Below are 17,471 nucleotides of genomic sequence, written 5' to 3'. Positions count from 1 at the left end.
ATTGTATGGGAGTTTCACCAATATTAAATATGTGGGGTCTTTGTAGTGTATCTACCACTACAAAAATACAGTTCCAATTTCCTAGTATATAAGACATGTTTATTGGATTCTATGGTGAGGTACCTTTTCATAGATGAAGGTTGACATTGTCGATAACTAGTCTCCCCACAGTCGTTGACATTAGAATTAGATCTTTTATTCGCACTCTTAATTTGTCTTTAATTTTGTAGCTTGGGGTAGGATGCTTAGGCTTTACATATAGATTAAAATTTTGCGGATATACAAACTATTATATGCATTACACATTACACGTCCTCAGATAATAGGCTGTGGAAATTGAACAACAGTGCAACACATAGGGTATATTGCCCGCTGTCAACCTTTAAATTAAGGTTTTGAAGCTTACAGTTCCTGAAATCGCATTTATTCCATCCTGGAATGTAGTGCATTAAGCATTTCTTCGTTTGTGACTTACAAACTGAACATAAAAAATTTATTTATTTTACCATAATACATATCCATAGTACAAATCATGAAATCAATATACCCCAGTTTACCTAGAGGAAGTTGGATATTTGTTTTTAACACAGCAATGTTTCTAGCTGTACTGGGTTTTATTTTTGCATGTTTTCCACTCTTCCCTTTATAATTTAATTCTTTGTTCGGTATCGGATTTTAATCATGTTCGGAATCAATCACTTTAATGGAACAGAATGAAAACTTTACAAATGTCTCCTTAAAAATGTTTAGTTTGCTAGAGTTTGCGGAATATTAATTTCGATAAAAACTCTTTGAAAAGTTGAAGTTCATATTCGCGGTATTTTACATGAAACTGTGAAAATTCTTTTGCACTGAAAGTTTTACTTTTCTGATGGCAATAGCTGTTGTCATTTGTGCTGAGCAGTTTTTGTTTTGTTTAGAAAATGGAGTGAGGCTATTAATGTCAAACAATTATGAATATAATTTTTTTTCCGTGTGTTCATATCTAGGAAGTTTTTATGTAAGCTCTTTTTAACTGTTATAAATAGTTTCTGCATAACTCACCCATTTGAAAAATGTTAATGGTGCATATGCACTATAACCTAATTTTCTAAAATCATTTTCATATTTCATGTTCATTATTTTTGTGAGTAATTCCGAAATTATTTGTCTAGGTTCGTTTGTCTCGTTCTATTTGAAAGCTCAAAGTTGAAAATGGATAAGCTTCTTTTCAAGCATGTAATAGCGATTTGTGTCTTTGCATATGGATCTACCGTACCTTCTCCTCTATAGTTTATTTAAAATATCAAAGGGAGAGATTTCTGTTAATTCGATGCTTTATGTAACTATACATTTTTGTTTAGAAATTAAAAGAAAATCTTTTTAAATCTAGTTGCTATCAGAAGAGAATGGCAAAAATAAAAAAAAGTAAGAAAATAATAGTATGTAATTGCTGCTTCTTATTTGAGATTTTCTTACGATTTTCGTATGATTCTTCTCAACAAATATCTTCAAAATTGTTCCATTTTTTTTTAAGAAATACTTAATAATACTTTATTCTATACTTAATAATTACTTTATAAGAACTTCAGTGTAGTTCAGTTTTATTTTTCATTTGTCAATGAAACGAAGTTTCTACATATTTTAAAATTATTACTTCAAATAGTTCCAAAAGTTTTCAGTAACTTCTAAATTAATGAAATCTTACTAAAGAAACTCACACATTATTAAAAATTATTTTCTAACTAAATTGAAATGTTTGCTCTTAAATTTTGCATTTGGTATTAATGCAGCAATTTAGTTCATTTATATCTGTCAATATTCATATTCTAGCTTTTTATATTTTCCAGGTCTGAAATTTTTTTTATAAAATTTCTAGTACTTAACCCATTGCCTGCTGAGGAAAATTTCAAGATTCATCTGCCCTGTGCCACTGGTTTCTACAGAGGCGCACCTAGTTTTGAAGCAAAAGAAGAGGCAGGCTTATTAATCTAAAAGCTGTTTATCTTTACAAAAACAGCAAGAAATAACAAAATATTTAGTACAACAGTATGTGCAATCTGTACTTTGGTAAGGCATATATATACGCAAAAGCAGTTAACACATCAGCTTAGCGAAGCATATATATATACGCCTGCGGCAGGCAAAGGGTTAAAAATCAGTATACTTGGTAAGAACTTTAGTCAAATGTGTGTGTTAAAATTGTTTCAAATAGATCCAGAAGTATTCAATTAAATAATTTCTATAAAATAAAAAAAGAAGTGAAAGGCCTTGAAAAAGAGGTCATGAAAATTTTCTGTGTGGAGGAATTTTTTTTTCCCTGGGACCTTGTATATATTTTTGTCACAAAATAGCATACATTTCATTATGGCTGCTTACATTGTGCAAACTTTTTCTAAAAGACATTTTATTTGAGGAATGAAAACGGATGAGTAATAATGTGTACAGACTTGTAATATCATTTAGTAACTAGTCCTTCAAACCTGGGACAAAATTTTTCTTAAATTTCCACCCTTGCTCACCTCATTGATTGAATTCTTGTAATAACCTAGGGGTGCACAACCTGCAGCTGAGGGACCTTGCTCTGCGGCCCCCCGAGAGCTTCTGAACACAATAATTTTTTTCTTGAAAAATAGCTTTTTTTTTAAATTTTTCTTCACAAAATATTGTATCTTAATATGTACTATAATAGTTAAGTTTTAATTTTTGGTTTTCGCTTAAAACCTCTAAATTTTCTTCAATTAAAATATTTAGTTCAAATTTATATTACTCATCAAATTAAGTATGTATGTAGTTTTTTTTTTTTTTTTATACATTTATTCTTTGAGCATTATAGTTTTTTTTGTTACAGTTTATAGTCTCTTTTCCTCAAATATATATATATATATCTGTTTTCCTCCTTTTGGGGAATACAGCCCCTAATCCAGCAAAACAATTTCCCCTAATAACACTGAAGTCTTAAACTTCAGATTAAAGACCATTGTGTCAAATTTTTTTTACACTTTATATTGAAATTTTTTTTAAGATGATTTTTATAGATTTTCTTGTCTTAAGTGAAAAGTTTATTTTAATTGTGTTACTATGAGGAATAACTTTATTTACTGTGATTATCAAGAAAGACTGAAAAAACTTAATCACAAAAAATTTTTGAAAATGGAGATCTAACACTTCATTTTAATAGTAGCGCTAGTTCAATTTTTTTTTCTTCCTCTAACACTTTATGAAAAACATTTTTTACATTGTGCGCAAATGTGTTTTTTTTTATAATTCATGTTACTTTATATCTTGTTGATATTACAAATATTATTGTTATTTTTTTATTTTAATTGCGTCATCATAGGGAAAGTTTTGCAAAGGGATAATTTAAAAAAATTTTAGATATTAGTCAAAATTTTTCGGCGAGGGGGGATGTAACATAAAAAGCTTTTATTAATCTTTTTATGTTAGTTTCTTTGCTATAAAACAACTCCTACTTTATTACTAATTAATTATTCAAATCGAAATACTTTCTCACACTTTTAAAAGCTACATCCTGTTTCTAAATCTATTTTTGGCATCAAATTTCTTTAGTCATGTTTCAAAAGAATAATATGTGTTTCACGAGCAATGTCAGTTCAGCAGCAATTTTATGATTCAGCCAATTGTATTTTTATTTTCACTTTTGAATTATATTTTGAAGAAGCATTTTAGCAATTATTATCTTGCGCCCGTTTCAACAGTTCTTATAATCCTGCTCGGCTTGTAAAATGATGCAGTCGGGCCGAGCAGGAAAACAGACACAGGATTTTAATGAAATCAGAGTAACTTTTATTTGATCATTCTTAGTTGAGTGGGAGCGAAGAAGTGATGTTTACTCCATCAGCAAACAGTCTTTCTGGTAGGGAAAATCTTGCAAAAAATCCTAAAATGTCGCTATTTAGGGAAAAGAGGGAAATCTCAGAAATTACTATTGGTTAATGAACTTGCTCGAGTGATTCCCACGGCTTAAAAGGGAAAAAAGATCTTTATTTAAATTTATGCATAGTTGGGCCAAAAATAGATTTAGAAACAGGATGTAGCTTTTAAAAGTGTGAGAAAGTATTTTGATTTGAATAATTAATTAGTAATAAAGTAGGAGTTGTTTTATAGCAAAGAAACTAACATAAAAAGATTAATAAAAGCTTTTTATGTTACATATATATATATATATACATAGAGATAAATCAATTAAAAAAAAAGTAAAAAATTATGAATTTTTTTTTATTGAATGAATTTTAATAATTAAAGTATTTAATTTTCAGAAAATGAATTGCTAAGTTAACTGATGAAAATATTTATTGTCCAGAACACCAGTTTTAAGATAAAAATTATCATATTTGCTACCAACACGACTAAATATATGTGCGGCCCTTCATTAATCAACCTGCTGTGCAAGTGGTCCTTCACTCAAAAAGTTTGTGCACCCCTATTGGCCTTTTAGTATTTGTTTAAATTTAGTGTCTTGGTATTGATAATGGTGCTTGTTGTTTTAGAAAGTGATCATTTGTCTCTGTTGACGTAGATGGTTACTTCTGATACTTGCATTCTACTCTGCCCAGTTATCTGACTTTCCTAAAAAATTTCTTATTCAGCTCTTCATTTAATAAGTTTTTAGTAACTTATTCAGATAAACAACTATGCTTGTTTCTACAGTCTTCCTCAATTATTTTCATTTTCACCAGTTTTTATTTTTATCAGTATTGCGAAAAGGGAGATCTTTTTTTTTTTTTTTTTTTTTGAAATATTTAACAGTCTTTGCAGTTTGCTGTAAATCTGTCAAATGATTGATTGACTTTTCTGACCTGATTCATTGCAATTTTGATGCATCTAAAATCTATCTGTTTGAGATGTGATGACTCAGGGGATGGAGCGTCGGGTGAATCGGGTTAGATGCGTCGTGGGTTCCTTTGCCATCAGGTTAATCATGGGTAGTTTTTGTGGTTTACCTCTCACGCAAATGCTGGTTTGTTCCATCAAAAAGTGCTCCACAATGGCAAATTTCTCCCAATATTTAATTCAGGTGTTTCTTGTCTTCTGGATTGGGTTAAAAATTTCAAGGCTACGGAGTTGAACATTAGAAGTCATAAACCCAAAACATTGGGTCATCTGTTCAACGACTTGTAAAATAAAATAAAAATATCTATCTATCTAATTGCATGCCGAGAAAGTTATGCGATTTTCTATTTATTACAATTATCGGCCAAATGATTGATTTTCACTACCTGCTTTATTGTAATTCTTCTGATGCATTTACAATCAATCTGCCTGATTGCTTGCAGTAACAGTTAAAGCAATTTTTTGTTTATTGTAATTATCTTTGGATTGATTTTTATACAGTGATTTATTGTAATTCCTCTGAAAGATCCACAATCTATCTTCCCGATTGCTTACAGTGAAAGTTATGCTATTTTATTTCATCTTGCTATTATAATAAAAACACAGTACTTATTTATAGACCTTGAATAACTAATGATTAAAAGACTAATTCTTATATAACTTAAAATTTAGTATGTAAATGTCATAGTAATTATTTTAATATATATTTTTCTCATGTGTTACTAAAGTCAAACTCTATTTCTGATTTTTTGTTAGAAACTAATTTTTTTTTAAACTTCATGCATGATGATTTATTTTAATTGTATATTATTTTAGATATGAAATCAGTGGTTAATTTTGTCAAGTTCTAAGATTCAAGACAAAATGGAAGTCAAGAATATTTCAGTAAGTGTATCAATGAAATGATTTAATAATATTTATTTGTTTGTGTGTGCAAAAGCTATTTACAAATGATTATAAATATAAGAAAATGAAATTTTTTAGACAAATATTGAGAAACATTTTGTGAATATTACGTAAAAAAGTTAATTTGTAAATTAATCAAATCGTAACTTTTAAACTTACAGGCTGTCCGCGCTCCTGGAAAGTCATAAATTTCGGTGTAGAACAAAATTTGTCATGAAATGTCATGATTTTTACTATTTTTTAAAAAAAATCATGGATAGTCATAGATTTAGATAGCCAAAAAATCTAATTTTTAAAATGGAATCTCCCCCTCCTCCAATTTCATGGTGTTCCGAATATTTGAATTTCTAACAAAATCCCCACTCACAGTCATATTTTATTAAAATATAAACTGTTTTTGTCATGTTCTTTCAAAAAATGAAAGAAAAAACATTTCCAGAGCAGATTATCTTTTAAACTTCTGTGATTTCAGAATTTTTTTTTTATTTTATCAATTTAAAATTCTGAAGCAAGCAAGTCATTAACAAATTTTTTTATTCCGAAATGAGAACAGAAAAATCAAGAGTATTTCTTTCCTTTCTAATGAGCACGAAAAATATCTTTGGAATATAATTTTCCAAAAAAAAAATTATTTGCTTTTGTATTTTTTGAGCTATTTTATTTCTTCAACTCTTTCTTCATTCTGTTTTTTAAAATTAAAATCTATAAATATGAAGATACAGAGTATAGCAATTTTGGTTATACCTATCATTTCAATTAATGTTATTATGATGTGTTTTTAAATTTATTGTTGTGTTTTTGTCGGAGAAAATAATAACTTCGTTAAGTCATGATAAGTCATGGATTTGAAAATCTAAAATGTAGCAGATACCATGAATTTATTAGTGAGAAAAGCTTTGAAAAAGGCCAAGTGTAATTTCATGTTGCAATTACAAAAATGTACAGAACTTCCAGTTACTGTCGATTTATATATGTATCTAAAAGGAAAGAACAGCTCAACCATTTTTAAAATATTCACCTGGGGTTTTGCAAATTTCTTGTACAAATTAGTTTTTATCAAAAAGTTATAGATTCTGACAAATTAAATAATTTCATTTAAATGAATTAACACAAAATTGTATCTATCAGGACGCCCAATTATGAGAATATAACGTTTTATTAACTGCATTGGAAAAAAAGTTATTTATTAATTATATTTTCAAGCGTATTAAAATAAAGAATTTATGTATTACAATTTATCTAAAACAGTTTCTTATTTGACCTATACAAAGTTTAAGTCACAAAAAAGAAAGAAAAAATTTTTCAAGTGTATAAAAATATAGTATATACACTTGAAAATTATTATTTATCTAAAACAGTTTCTTATTTGACCTATATATAGTTTAAAACAAATAAAAAAAATTTATGCAAACAATAAACAACAAATCAACTATGGTCAATATGTGCTTGCCAGGTGACTAGAAGATCAATAAAGTAACCCAAAAGATTTGCTGAAAGAAAGAGCTATAGAAATCGTTTTTAAATTTCAGTTTTTTATTCTGTCAAACAATTATGTTTTTTTTTTCAGATCATGTTTCGTCAGTTGTGAAAAGATATTGATAAATATGTTTCTCATAAGTATTCTCTTTGGGTGTATGCTTTGGCCATCTGCAGATTTAACAAATGAGGGTGAGTTTATTTTAATCCTATCCTTATTTCCAATATGTGTCTCAAGGTGATAAGATTTTTTTCAAATTACCTCATAGAAAATTCTGCCTAAAATATTATTTGTAATAAATAAAAAAATTATACCAATAAAGCTGTTATTATATGGAAACTTTGAAAATGATTTAACAATTAAAGCAATAATTAATTCCTATATATTTTATTTTTAACAAATCAATGACATTAACCTGTTTTTAGCAGTTTTTAAGTTTTAAATATTATGTAAAATTATTACATAGGTAAACATATTCATATTATTTTGAAAATCGTATAACAAACGAATAAGAAAAAAAAATTTCATAGGTTTATTGACAATTATTATAAAAATTTTAAGTCCATAAGTTTTTTTTTCTAAAATGCTTAGGTATAAAGAAAATAATGTTAAATCAGAAAATTTATTTTTAAAAAGGAAGAGATTATTTTACATTGGATTGCATGGTTGTTCTGGTATTAAATTTCATTGTTTTTGAATCATATGGGCAATTCTGTGGAGTTATACACTAAAAATAAACATAAATTTTTGTTGAAAAATTTGCTCATAAAAGGTAAATTAAGTTTAAAATGATCAAATTTTTATATCAAATATTTGGTTCATCATGATCTATAAAAAAATAGTTTGTTGTGTTAAAACTGATAATATGATCAAACTAAATGAATTAAATTGTTCGTGGCAAACGTAAATCATACAAAAGCAAAAAATTATTATTCTAGGGGGGGGGGCACAACCTGCAGCCCGCAAGAGCTTCTGAACACAATATAAAGAAAAAATTCAGTATTTTGTGAAGAAAAATGAAAAATGTTGTTATTTTTCAAAAAAAAGTATGTATATACATATTGATATATAAATATATTGTATATATATATATACATATTGAAAAATAACAACATTTTCCATTTTTCTTTACAAAATACTGAATCTTTTCTTTAATTAGATATAATTTTTGGTTATTGCTTAAACCCTATAAATTTTCTTTTATTGAAATATTTAGTTCAAATTTATATTGCTCATTAAAATAAGTATGTATATAGTTCTTTTTACACATTTATTCTATGAGAATTTTTTTTTTTTTTTTTTGTTAAAATTTATAATATCTCTTTTCATCAAATATATATGTTACAAAAAAAAAATATTAATTTTTATATTGAAGGAATTTTAATAATTAAAAGTGTTTAATTTTTGGAAAATAAGTTACTAAATTTACTGATGAAAATATGTATTGCTCAACGCACCAATTTTAAGATAAAAATTATCATATTTGCTTCCAACATGACTGAATATGCATGTGGCTCTTCGTTGGTCAACCTGCTGTGGCACTTCACTCAAAGAGGTTGTGCACCCCTAGATTGCTCATTTAGAAATTGTCTTAACTATGTGAATCTGTTTGCAATTTAAATGTAAACTTGACTGAATTTTGACACACTGACATTTGAACTATTCTTAATACTATTAACTATTTTTCCATTAATCTTCTTTAAATTTAATGAGTGTAGTGGATTGGTGTGTTTTTTCTACCTTGTCAAACTAATTGGAAAATCACTATTTTTTCAATTTTAACTGAGCAACGTTTATTTATTCCTTAAATCTAATAATTTTAAAAATCCTGAAATAAAAAAAAATAGTAACAGTATTTAAAATGTTGAAAAGTTACCCTTTTTCTAAATACAATAAAAAGAAATCTATTAATATTTATAGTACTGTACATTAAAGGGACAAAAAAATAACAATATTATCAGTCTGTAACAATTTTTTCTGTGAAAAAAAGCAATTTTTTTTTTTTTTTTTTTTTTACACTGGAAAAATAATTTTATTTGCTTTATTTAAAAGAAAAATTATCATTGCATCCATAAAGTTAAATATTTCTTCTGTACAGTTTTTAGAATCTATTTTATTTGATATATCAAAGTAGACAATATTAATAGATTTAAAATTTGTATTTAGTGGCGTAGCTAGCAGGGCTGGAAAAAAAACCCAAGTTTTCTTTTTTGGGTTTAATTGATATTTTTAGGTTAAATTTTATTTGGTAAATTGCATGGTATATTACTAGTATACAATATTATTATTACATATATAATTTTATGAATTCTATAACAGCATACAGTATTTATATTGAAAGATTAGTCAAACGTAAATTTTATTTTAAAAAGCTTAACAAACAAATTAAATTATTATGCCACTTCATTTCATTTTTCATTGGATAGCCAAAAATTTTTCTCAATTTCAATTAATTAATTTAATTTTATTTGAATTCTTTCTTATGGATATTTTAAAATATAGTTTGGTGAAAATTAAAAGACAGTCCTATGCAGAAAAGCACCCAATATACTTTTCAACCCAGTAGTTCTTCTTTTTTCATTTTTTACAATTTAAGTTTTAACATTATCAGCATACGAAAAATGAGATGACCTTTTATTGTCACTTATCTATTACACAAAACTTTGCATTTAAAAAGTAACACTGAAATTAAGCTATCCAGACAATGAGAGTCCATATCCCTGTTTCAAAATTGTGGCGACATTGTTGCAGAACGTTACTGAGTTCTTGCAGAAAGATTTTTCCTTTGGGAAGTAAAAATCCTTGGCTTTCTTTTCTGCAGAAATTTTCGAAGGATTTTTTCTTTTCTTCAGAATTATATTCAAAAGATGTTTTTCTCTCGCGTCAGAGTGAGGAAAAGAATGCTTCTGATTTTTCTGTTCTCATTTGAGAATAATGAAAAATAAAGAGTAATGAAGTAAAAAAATTTGGTTTTCTTTTCTGCAGACATTTTTGTTCTATTTTATGCAATTATTACTATTGAAATTGATTTCCACATAGCTTTTGAAATCAAATATTTTTAATGCTGTATAATTCATTACGACAACTGAATCTCAAACTGAAAACACGCATTTAGTAACCCCTTTTTGAAGAGTCCGATTTGCGTGATTTTGCCATCGATCTTTTCTTTTGGTAGTCTCAGATTTCACGATTATTTTTATTGTGATAAGGATTTGCAAAGGATGAGAAAAATTTTTTTTTTTGTTTTTTTCCCCCCTACAAAATAGAAGAATACCAATGTAATATTAGAATATAAAAAAAATATTACATATTCAATTGAAAAAGTTTTTTTTTCTTTGAAGTTGATGCTTTTGTTACTTTAAATTAGTAACATATATATTTGTTATTTTTAAAACTACCTTGTAGAAAGATATAATAGTATTAGAGAGTTATGTCTCAGAAAGCTTGAAATAATTCTGCCACAAGGGTCCATATGAAAGAAATTATTGAAAAGAGCTGTAATCAAGCCTTTACTCCTTTCCATCTTTAGCTAATATGCGAATTACAATGGGAGAAAAACTTTCTGATTTCGTGAGAACAGAGGCAGAGGATTTGGGTTTCTAAAAAAAATGCTGAATGGCTAATTCTTGTTCTGTGCTTCAGAATAAAAGATAGAGTGTGGTGGAAAATACAAAAGAATTTACTCTTTTTATGGTTCAGTTAACTAGCTGTCCAGCAAACTATTGAAGTTTTCTACGTGTGGTTGTTTGGTTCTAACATCGAAACAATTTGGGTCCTGAAAAAACTTGTTGGAGTTTAACAAAAATTTTACGAGTAAAGCAGAACCAGAAGAGACTACTACAGAACTTTGAACTAAATGTGGCATTCGTTTTATTTTTACTTTGCTGATATGTCATTTTAATTCATGTAAATTGCAGAGTTTTCTTATAATTAATACGTGATATTATTGAGATTAAAATTATTTTGGTAAAATGCAGAGAGTGTTCCATTTCTGCTATGTTAGATTATTTTTGATTCTTTAAAATATAATATATTTCCATTAAAAGGAAAGTTTAAAAAATGTTTTATAAAATTTTTTGCTCCATTTTTTAGCATATAATCAAGAGTATTTACTTAAAAATAATAAAATAATTTGAGAAATTTTTTTTTTTAAATGTGTGAAATTATAATAATTGTAGTAATAACAGGGAAAAAAAGATGGATAAACCAACTCCTTTTTTTTGTTATTTGTTAAAAAAAAAACCCACTAAAATATGGGTTTTATTGCTGTTGTTTTTTGTTCAGATGGGTGGGTAGACAGCCGTGGTAGCTAGCAAGGGGCAAAAGAAGCCTCTCCCATTTTTAAAATGTTAATTTTAAATGAAATTCGGAGCAAAAAAATTTTTTTTTTATCTTTTAAATATTCCTTCCCAATTTCATTTACTAATTAGGAGTCTAATAATTACTTAAAATTTTAATCCCATTTACTTAAAAATGTAATAAAATGTGTAATTATTATTATAATTTGCTTTCCATGTAGGTTTAATTTTTTTAAAACTATTTTTTGAAAATTGGTGACACAGTAATAAACAAACGCTTATCATTCAATAAAAAGCAATAAGTATCTAAGTATAAAAATTTTTGCTAGAACTGGAAATACAGTAGTGAAACAATTTGCTTTTTCTATTTCTTGGAATTTTTTAATGAATATTACACTTTTAATGTTGCTTGAGCAACTCTCCACAACCCAGATCTGCATGCAATGTGCACTTTTGGAATCCTTTTAGTTATATTTTCCTTTCTGTTTTTATATCTTTTGAAATTTTATTTCGATAAAAAATTCTTTCATTAGCAAACTAAGCCCTTTATTTCAGGAAAGAAAAATTAATTTTGTAAACGGTAGATTGTGTTTCTTCAACTTGTTTTTTATTTGATACATCTATCTACCAATGTCGCCATCTAATAAATTAAATTTGCCCTTCATCTCCTTCAGTATGGTGCATAGCGTTTTTAAAAAGTGCTTAAAGGTGCTTATTTTTGATTTTTATTTTTTTAAAGGGCTTTTTTCGTTGGTGTTTTTAAAAAGTGCTTCATTTTCCCTTTTCGAAGATGAGATTTTTTTTTCTTTACTATGTCAATTTTCGCCACGTATTATGCAAAAGCTTACTTTTCACATTTCTCTATTCAGCGTTTTCTCAATTCATTCAACAACTATCTATTTCGGCACGCAGTCGGTCGCATTTGAAAGCGCCCAATCGTTTTACATTTTTGAGGAATTACTTACGAGTCTGCATGTGCGTCTACTGAGCTGGGTTGGGTGAGATTATTGCTCTCTCATGTCCAATTCTGCCGCATTTTGCAAGAGTTTTAAAAGTCTCAGTTTTAAAAATCTTTTGATCATTTTATGGTGGCTAATATAATAAAGTAAGAGTTCTTTGTCAGAAACTAATTATTTTACCATGATCATGTGAAGTCTTTGAAAATTATTTAGCATTTTGTTATTGTATATGCTTAAAAATATTTTTGGAGTGCTTAAAAAGTACTTAAAAGGTGCTTATTTTTTGTTGAAAGATTTTGCTACGCACCCTGTTCAACCATTTAGCTCCTTCAAGTTTTTATGTTCTTGCTAATAATAGTAGTGCTATCAAATTTTCTAGGGTAAAAATCTTGTTTCTATAAAGAAGTACTGAATTCATTTTTTTCCGGGACAGTTAAACAATAATCAGACAAGGTTCCAAATTAAAATCAAGCAATGATGTGTATACATGACAAGCTACTTAACTGGTTTAATGAAGTTTCATTGTATTTCAAATTATTATTGTTCAATATTATCAATAACTTTTTCTCCACAGCTGAAGGTGAAAATTACCAGAACTGTCTCGATCACAAAGGGAAGGAGGTGTCACACGGAGATCGTTTCTTCCCACTGGGCAGTGATCCGTGCACCCAGTGTACGTGTCTGAATGGGAAACCACAAATGTGCATTGCCGTCTTCTGCTCACCCCCAGAGAACTGTAAACAGTACCATGCCTTGAGTGATAAATGCTGCGAGTTTGTCTGCTTGGATCGAGATTTCCCTAACAAAGCTTCAGGAAACAGCACATATCCTGGTAAAGATGGTTAGTCATCATCCACATTCTATCTCTGTGACACAAAAAAATCGGATTTTTTTTTTTTTACTTATACATTTGCCAATCAAAACTCAGATAAAATGTATAAATAATGCTTAATATTAATTTAAAACAATATTACAACTAAAATTATTTACTACATAATTATTACTAGCTAATCACCAGGGGTCTGTTTAGAAGAAACTTTTTAACTTAACAAAATATTTTAACTTAAAAACGGACCCTTCACAAATTTGTTTATCTTCATTATTGTTTTGTAATTGAATAAACCCTTTCCAGGGCAGAAAACAAGAAAGATGGATGAAACGAATTAAGTTTTGTCTTCGGCAGACGATTCTTTCATTATTCGTCTGAAATGAATATTTTGGTTTTAGCAGTATAGGCTGAATTAAGCAGTATAGGCAAATATTTGTATGCTGCATCTATAATTTAGAAGCAGCAATTGCTGTTATTTTTTTTTGAAAACTTAATTCTTTTTTTTTATATAATTTTACAATGCAGAGCATAATAATCTTGTATCTATTTACAATATAAAAACTCCTTGAAAAAGTTTTTTGCCGTAACCGAACCCTATTTGCACAAATTCATAAAAGCTGGACCCTGGTTGAAAGAATGTGAGTAATTTTTTCCCAATTTCACAAAAACCGCACCTTGCACAAAATGTCTAGACAGATCACTAAAAAAATTAAAATCAGTTCTTTTTTCAAGTACCACTGTGCACAATGAATACACTGTGCAAACTGTATTAATTGTGCATGTATCTTTGAGAGGGTTATCCTTTTAATAGATATGTACTGATATATATTCTAAACGTTATATTCTGAACTGATATATATTCTAAACGTTTAAGATATACAAAAAGAGGAATAATTAAAACTTCTTTTATATTATATCCTACTTACTGTACATTAGTTCATTAATCAAGTAATGCTTTATTTGGGAGGTGGTTTTGTTCCCCAAAACTTAGCTACTGGTTGTACGCAATTCAAATACACAGGTCCATACTTGGATTTACTCATGCTTTACATTTAACAAATCTTGGATATATTTTTCCTATTCATACAAGTTATTACAGTGTTACCCCTCCACAGGGAAAACCTGGTTAATGAAAAATAATTATCTAAACAGTTGCTGATTATCATGTAAAGGAGTTCTATATATTTCTACTTCACAGTTATTGACATGTTTCACAGGGCTCTAGCTAGATTATAATATGAACATAGTGATTCCAATTGTAAAAGTTTCTTTTCCTTTCTAAATAAATTAAAAAGTCATGTTACTGATATATATGCTGTTAATCACGTAACAGTATTTATTAAAAGAAATGGAATATTAATGTGTGAATATTTGTGTTCTCAGTAGTTATTATTTACTAAACCAGGCAGTAATAGTTATCTCTTATGTGAACTGAAGAAAAATATTATTTTCTAGCTTTATTTTTTTAATGTTAAGTATCAATGTAATCATTTATATAATAATAAATTCATACACAATCTTATGTCAACATATTGTTATTTACTGTCTTAAATTGTCAGGAATTTATTACTAAACGATTGCACGCGTATAAAATTTACTTGCGTGGAAATTCAGCTTTTTTGCCTTTTGGCCAATCTCATCCCTGATTACTAAACAGTCATTTTCTGACACCAAATGTTGTGTTCCTTTTTAATAATGAGTTCTTTTCATGAACAAGACTGATGAATAAAAAGATTTACAGATGAAGGAAAACGACAAGCAGATATTTAGTTAAGTGCACCTATTCAAGCACAAATGCTATAACGCATGGATGTCTAAACTATGACTATTTGAGGGCCATATTGCAAAGAAAAAAAAATTTGCTGCTCCACACATTCAATATTTTTTCAACAAATTCATATGAAGATTAACTCTATGTAGTTTTATTAAAGTAAATCAACTTCTTTTTATTATTAATTTTTAAAAAAAAAATTTGAATTAGATATGTATAGGTACATATTTATTTTAAACTTGTAAAAGTTTCGTTTAATTTAGTTTGGATTTCATAAAGATGGAAAAAATTCAAATTATAGAGATGGATGAATGTTGTTTATGTTGAACAAGCCAATAGATATCGTGTTCAACAGACGAGATTGCAGTTCTTTAATGCATTTTCAAGATGTTTGTCAGTGATCTTTGTTCTATTTTTGTTTTTTGCATGCTTCATTCTTGAAAATAATTGTTCATAAATATAGATGACAGAGCTGCCAATTGTTCATAAATATAGATGAGAGTGCTGCCAAAAGCTGATGACGTTAATAAATCATGATTGTGAAAATTAGGATATTTATCGTGGAGTAGATAATCTTTATAAAACTCCAATAAAGAAACATTTCCATGTTTTTCTTTCAGTTGAATGTCACTTTGCAGTTCAATGCATTCCATTTGAAGGTTATTTATTTCTGGAGAAAATGGAATAGAAAATATGTTGAAGTACTCTTCATTTTTTTTTTAAATCTTGAACTCTGCTTTCAAATTCTTGAATTAATTCAAAAATTAATGCAGCATATTTTGCACTCACAGGTTTATGTGCAGCCAAAGTACTGAAATGTGTCAAGTCTTTTACTTTTGTTTTATTGGGCCAAAATTTTAACTTTCTTTCAAACGCTTTTTTCAAAACTGGAACATATTATTTATAAATTAATTTTTCCCCTTGAAGTCTCAAATTTGAATCCTTCAAATGTTCTGTTAAGTCTTCTAAAAATGCTAAATCTAAAGCCCAATCTTTGTCTTCAAATTCAGTCACTAGTTTCCCTTTTGTTTCCAAAAATATTTTGATTTCAATTTGTAAAATCTTTTGAGCATTTTACCTTTACTGAACCATCTTACTTCTGTATAATAAATAACATCTGCAAATTCAGTGCCCATTACCTTAAAAAACTCTTGAAATTGTCTATGATTAAGTCCTTCTACTATTATTATGTTAATGGTTTTTATAGCATTGCTTAATACTTTCCATTTTTAAAATTGTTTTAATAAAAATGTGAAAATTTTATAATTTTCATTTGAGCCGCATTTTAAAGGCTATTGGGCCGTACTTTAAACAAGCATGCTATAACGCAAAGCTATCCCACAAGTTCATCACCATAGAATAGAGTTAACATGTCTCATATACTAATGAATTGGAATTGTTTATTTGTAGTGATAGATACTCTAAAATTAGTATCAAGTCTGTCAAATTTTCATTATGTGGTATCTGAGACTGTTTGGTGTATCTAGGAAAAGAATCGTCACGAAACAGATAAACTTAATTTCATTTTATTTCACCAAAAAAATATATATATATTTAAAAGGAATTAATTTGAAAAATACCATAGATGAATAGTATATAATTTTTACCTTATGGCAAAAGCACATTTACATTTTTACAAAAAGCTTTCAAATATAATCTCAATCAAGTTTATTGTCAAAAATCTGTATTTCTTTCATTTATGTATAGAGTAGAGAGAAAAGGCTTTCATTTTAGGTATAATTCAAATTGAGATATTAACACTTAAATAAGCTTCTAGTTTTAACATATTTAAAACAACTGTTTAGCGCAAAAAGGTTGTACTAATATTTTTTTTACCTTACAATTTGCTTTTTTACCTTTTATTTCTTTCAGGAATTAAAATTTACATAACTTATTATTAATGTTTCATAAAATTAAATGAAGGAAATTTCAAAACTGAAACTATATTTATCTCAAAAGGAACTGGTTTATAATTAGATATAAAATCTAAGTACTGAAATCAGATTGATATTGTTTTTTTTTAACATGTTTTTAGCCTTTAAAATTGAAATATATTTTTTTTCTTATGCCTATTTAAGGTGACCTTATTAAGGTTATTAAATTTTGGGGGCTTTTATTGTTCATTTAACATGAAAACTAATTGCATATTATTTGTGGTGATTTTAACAAATTGCTTTAACTTATGAAAAACTTTTTTTATTATTCAAATAGATGTAGACTCCTTAAGCACCACTAATTTAGGATTGAGACTGGTTGCGAGCACTGTTACTTCCTTTCTTATATTAGCTCTGTTGCTCTTTATGATTCATCGTCTTCGTCAAAGAAGACTTTTACTCATGATCAGAAGTAAGTAACGTAATTCTTTTTTTCTTTTTCTTTTTGCTTTATATTTTAAAGT

General features: G+C 27.6%; 1 protein-coding gene across 5 annotated transcripts in view; it reads left to right on the top strand.

Annotated features, from left to right (window-relative positions):
• Nucleotides 1–865: 865 nt before the first annotated feature.
• The window catches only part of LOC107444131 (uncharacterized), a 28,168-nt gene continuing 11,562 nt past the window's right edge, over nt 866–17,471 (top strand). Inside the window, exons 1-6 of one of the 5 annotated variants that reach the window (XM_087158078.1) lie at nt 877–1,000; nt 1,830–2,149; nt 5,650–5,718; nt 7,307–7,407; nt 13,048–13,314; nt 17,285–17,419. In XM_087158078.1, the coding sequence (XP_087014204.1) occupies nt 7,344–7,407; nt 13,048–13,314; nt 17,285–17,419 (466 nt within the window). In that variant the 5' untranslated portion in view covers nt 877–1,000; nt 1,830–2,149; nt 5,650–5,718; nt 7,307–7,343. Of the gene's footprint in view, nt 1,001–1,154; nt 1,408–1,829; nt 2,150–5,649; nt 5,719–7,306; nt 7,408–13,047; nt 13,315–17,284; nt 17,420–17,471 lie in introns of all 5 variants that reach the window. The other 4 variants (XM_087158077.1, XM_043051935.3, XM_043051934.3 and 1 more) reach the window with 4 other exon arrangements.

Source organism: Parasteatoda tepidariorum, chromosome 2, assembly GCF_982258835.1.
Source record: "Parasteatoda tepidariorum strain Cologne lab strain chromosome 2, Ptep-v5.0, whole genome shotgun sequence".
Lineage (NCBI taxonomy): Eukaryota > Metazoa > Arthropoda > Arachnida > Araneae > Theridiidae > Parasteatoda > Parasteatoda tepidariorum.
This window is presented reverse-complemented; position numbering and strand designations above follow the sequence as displayed.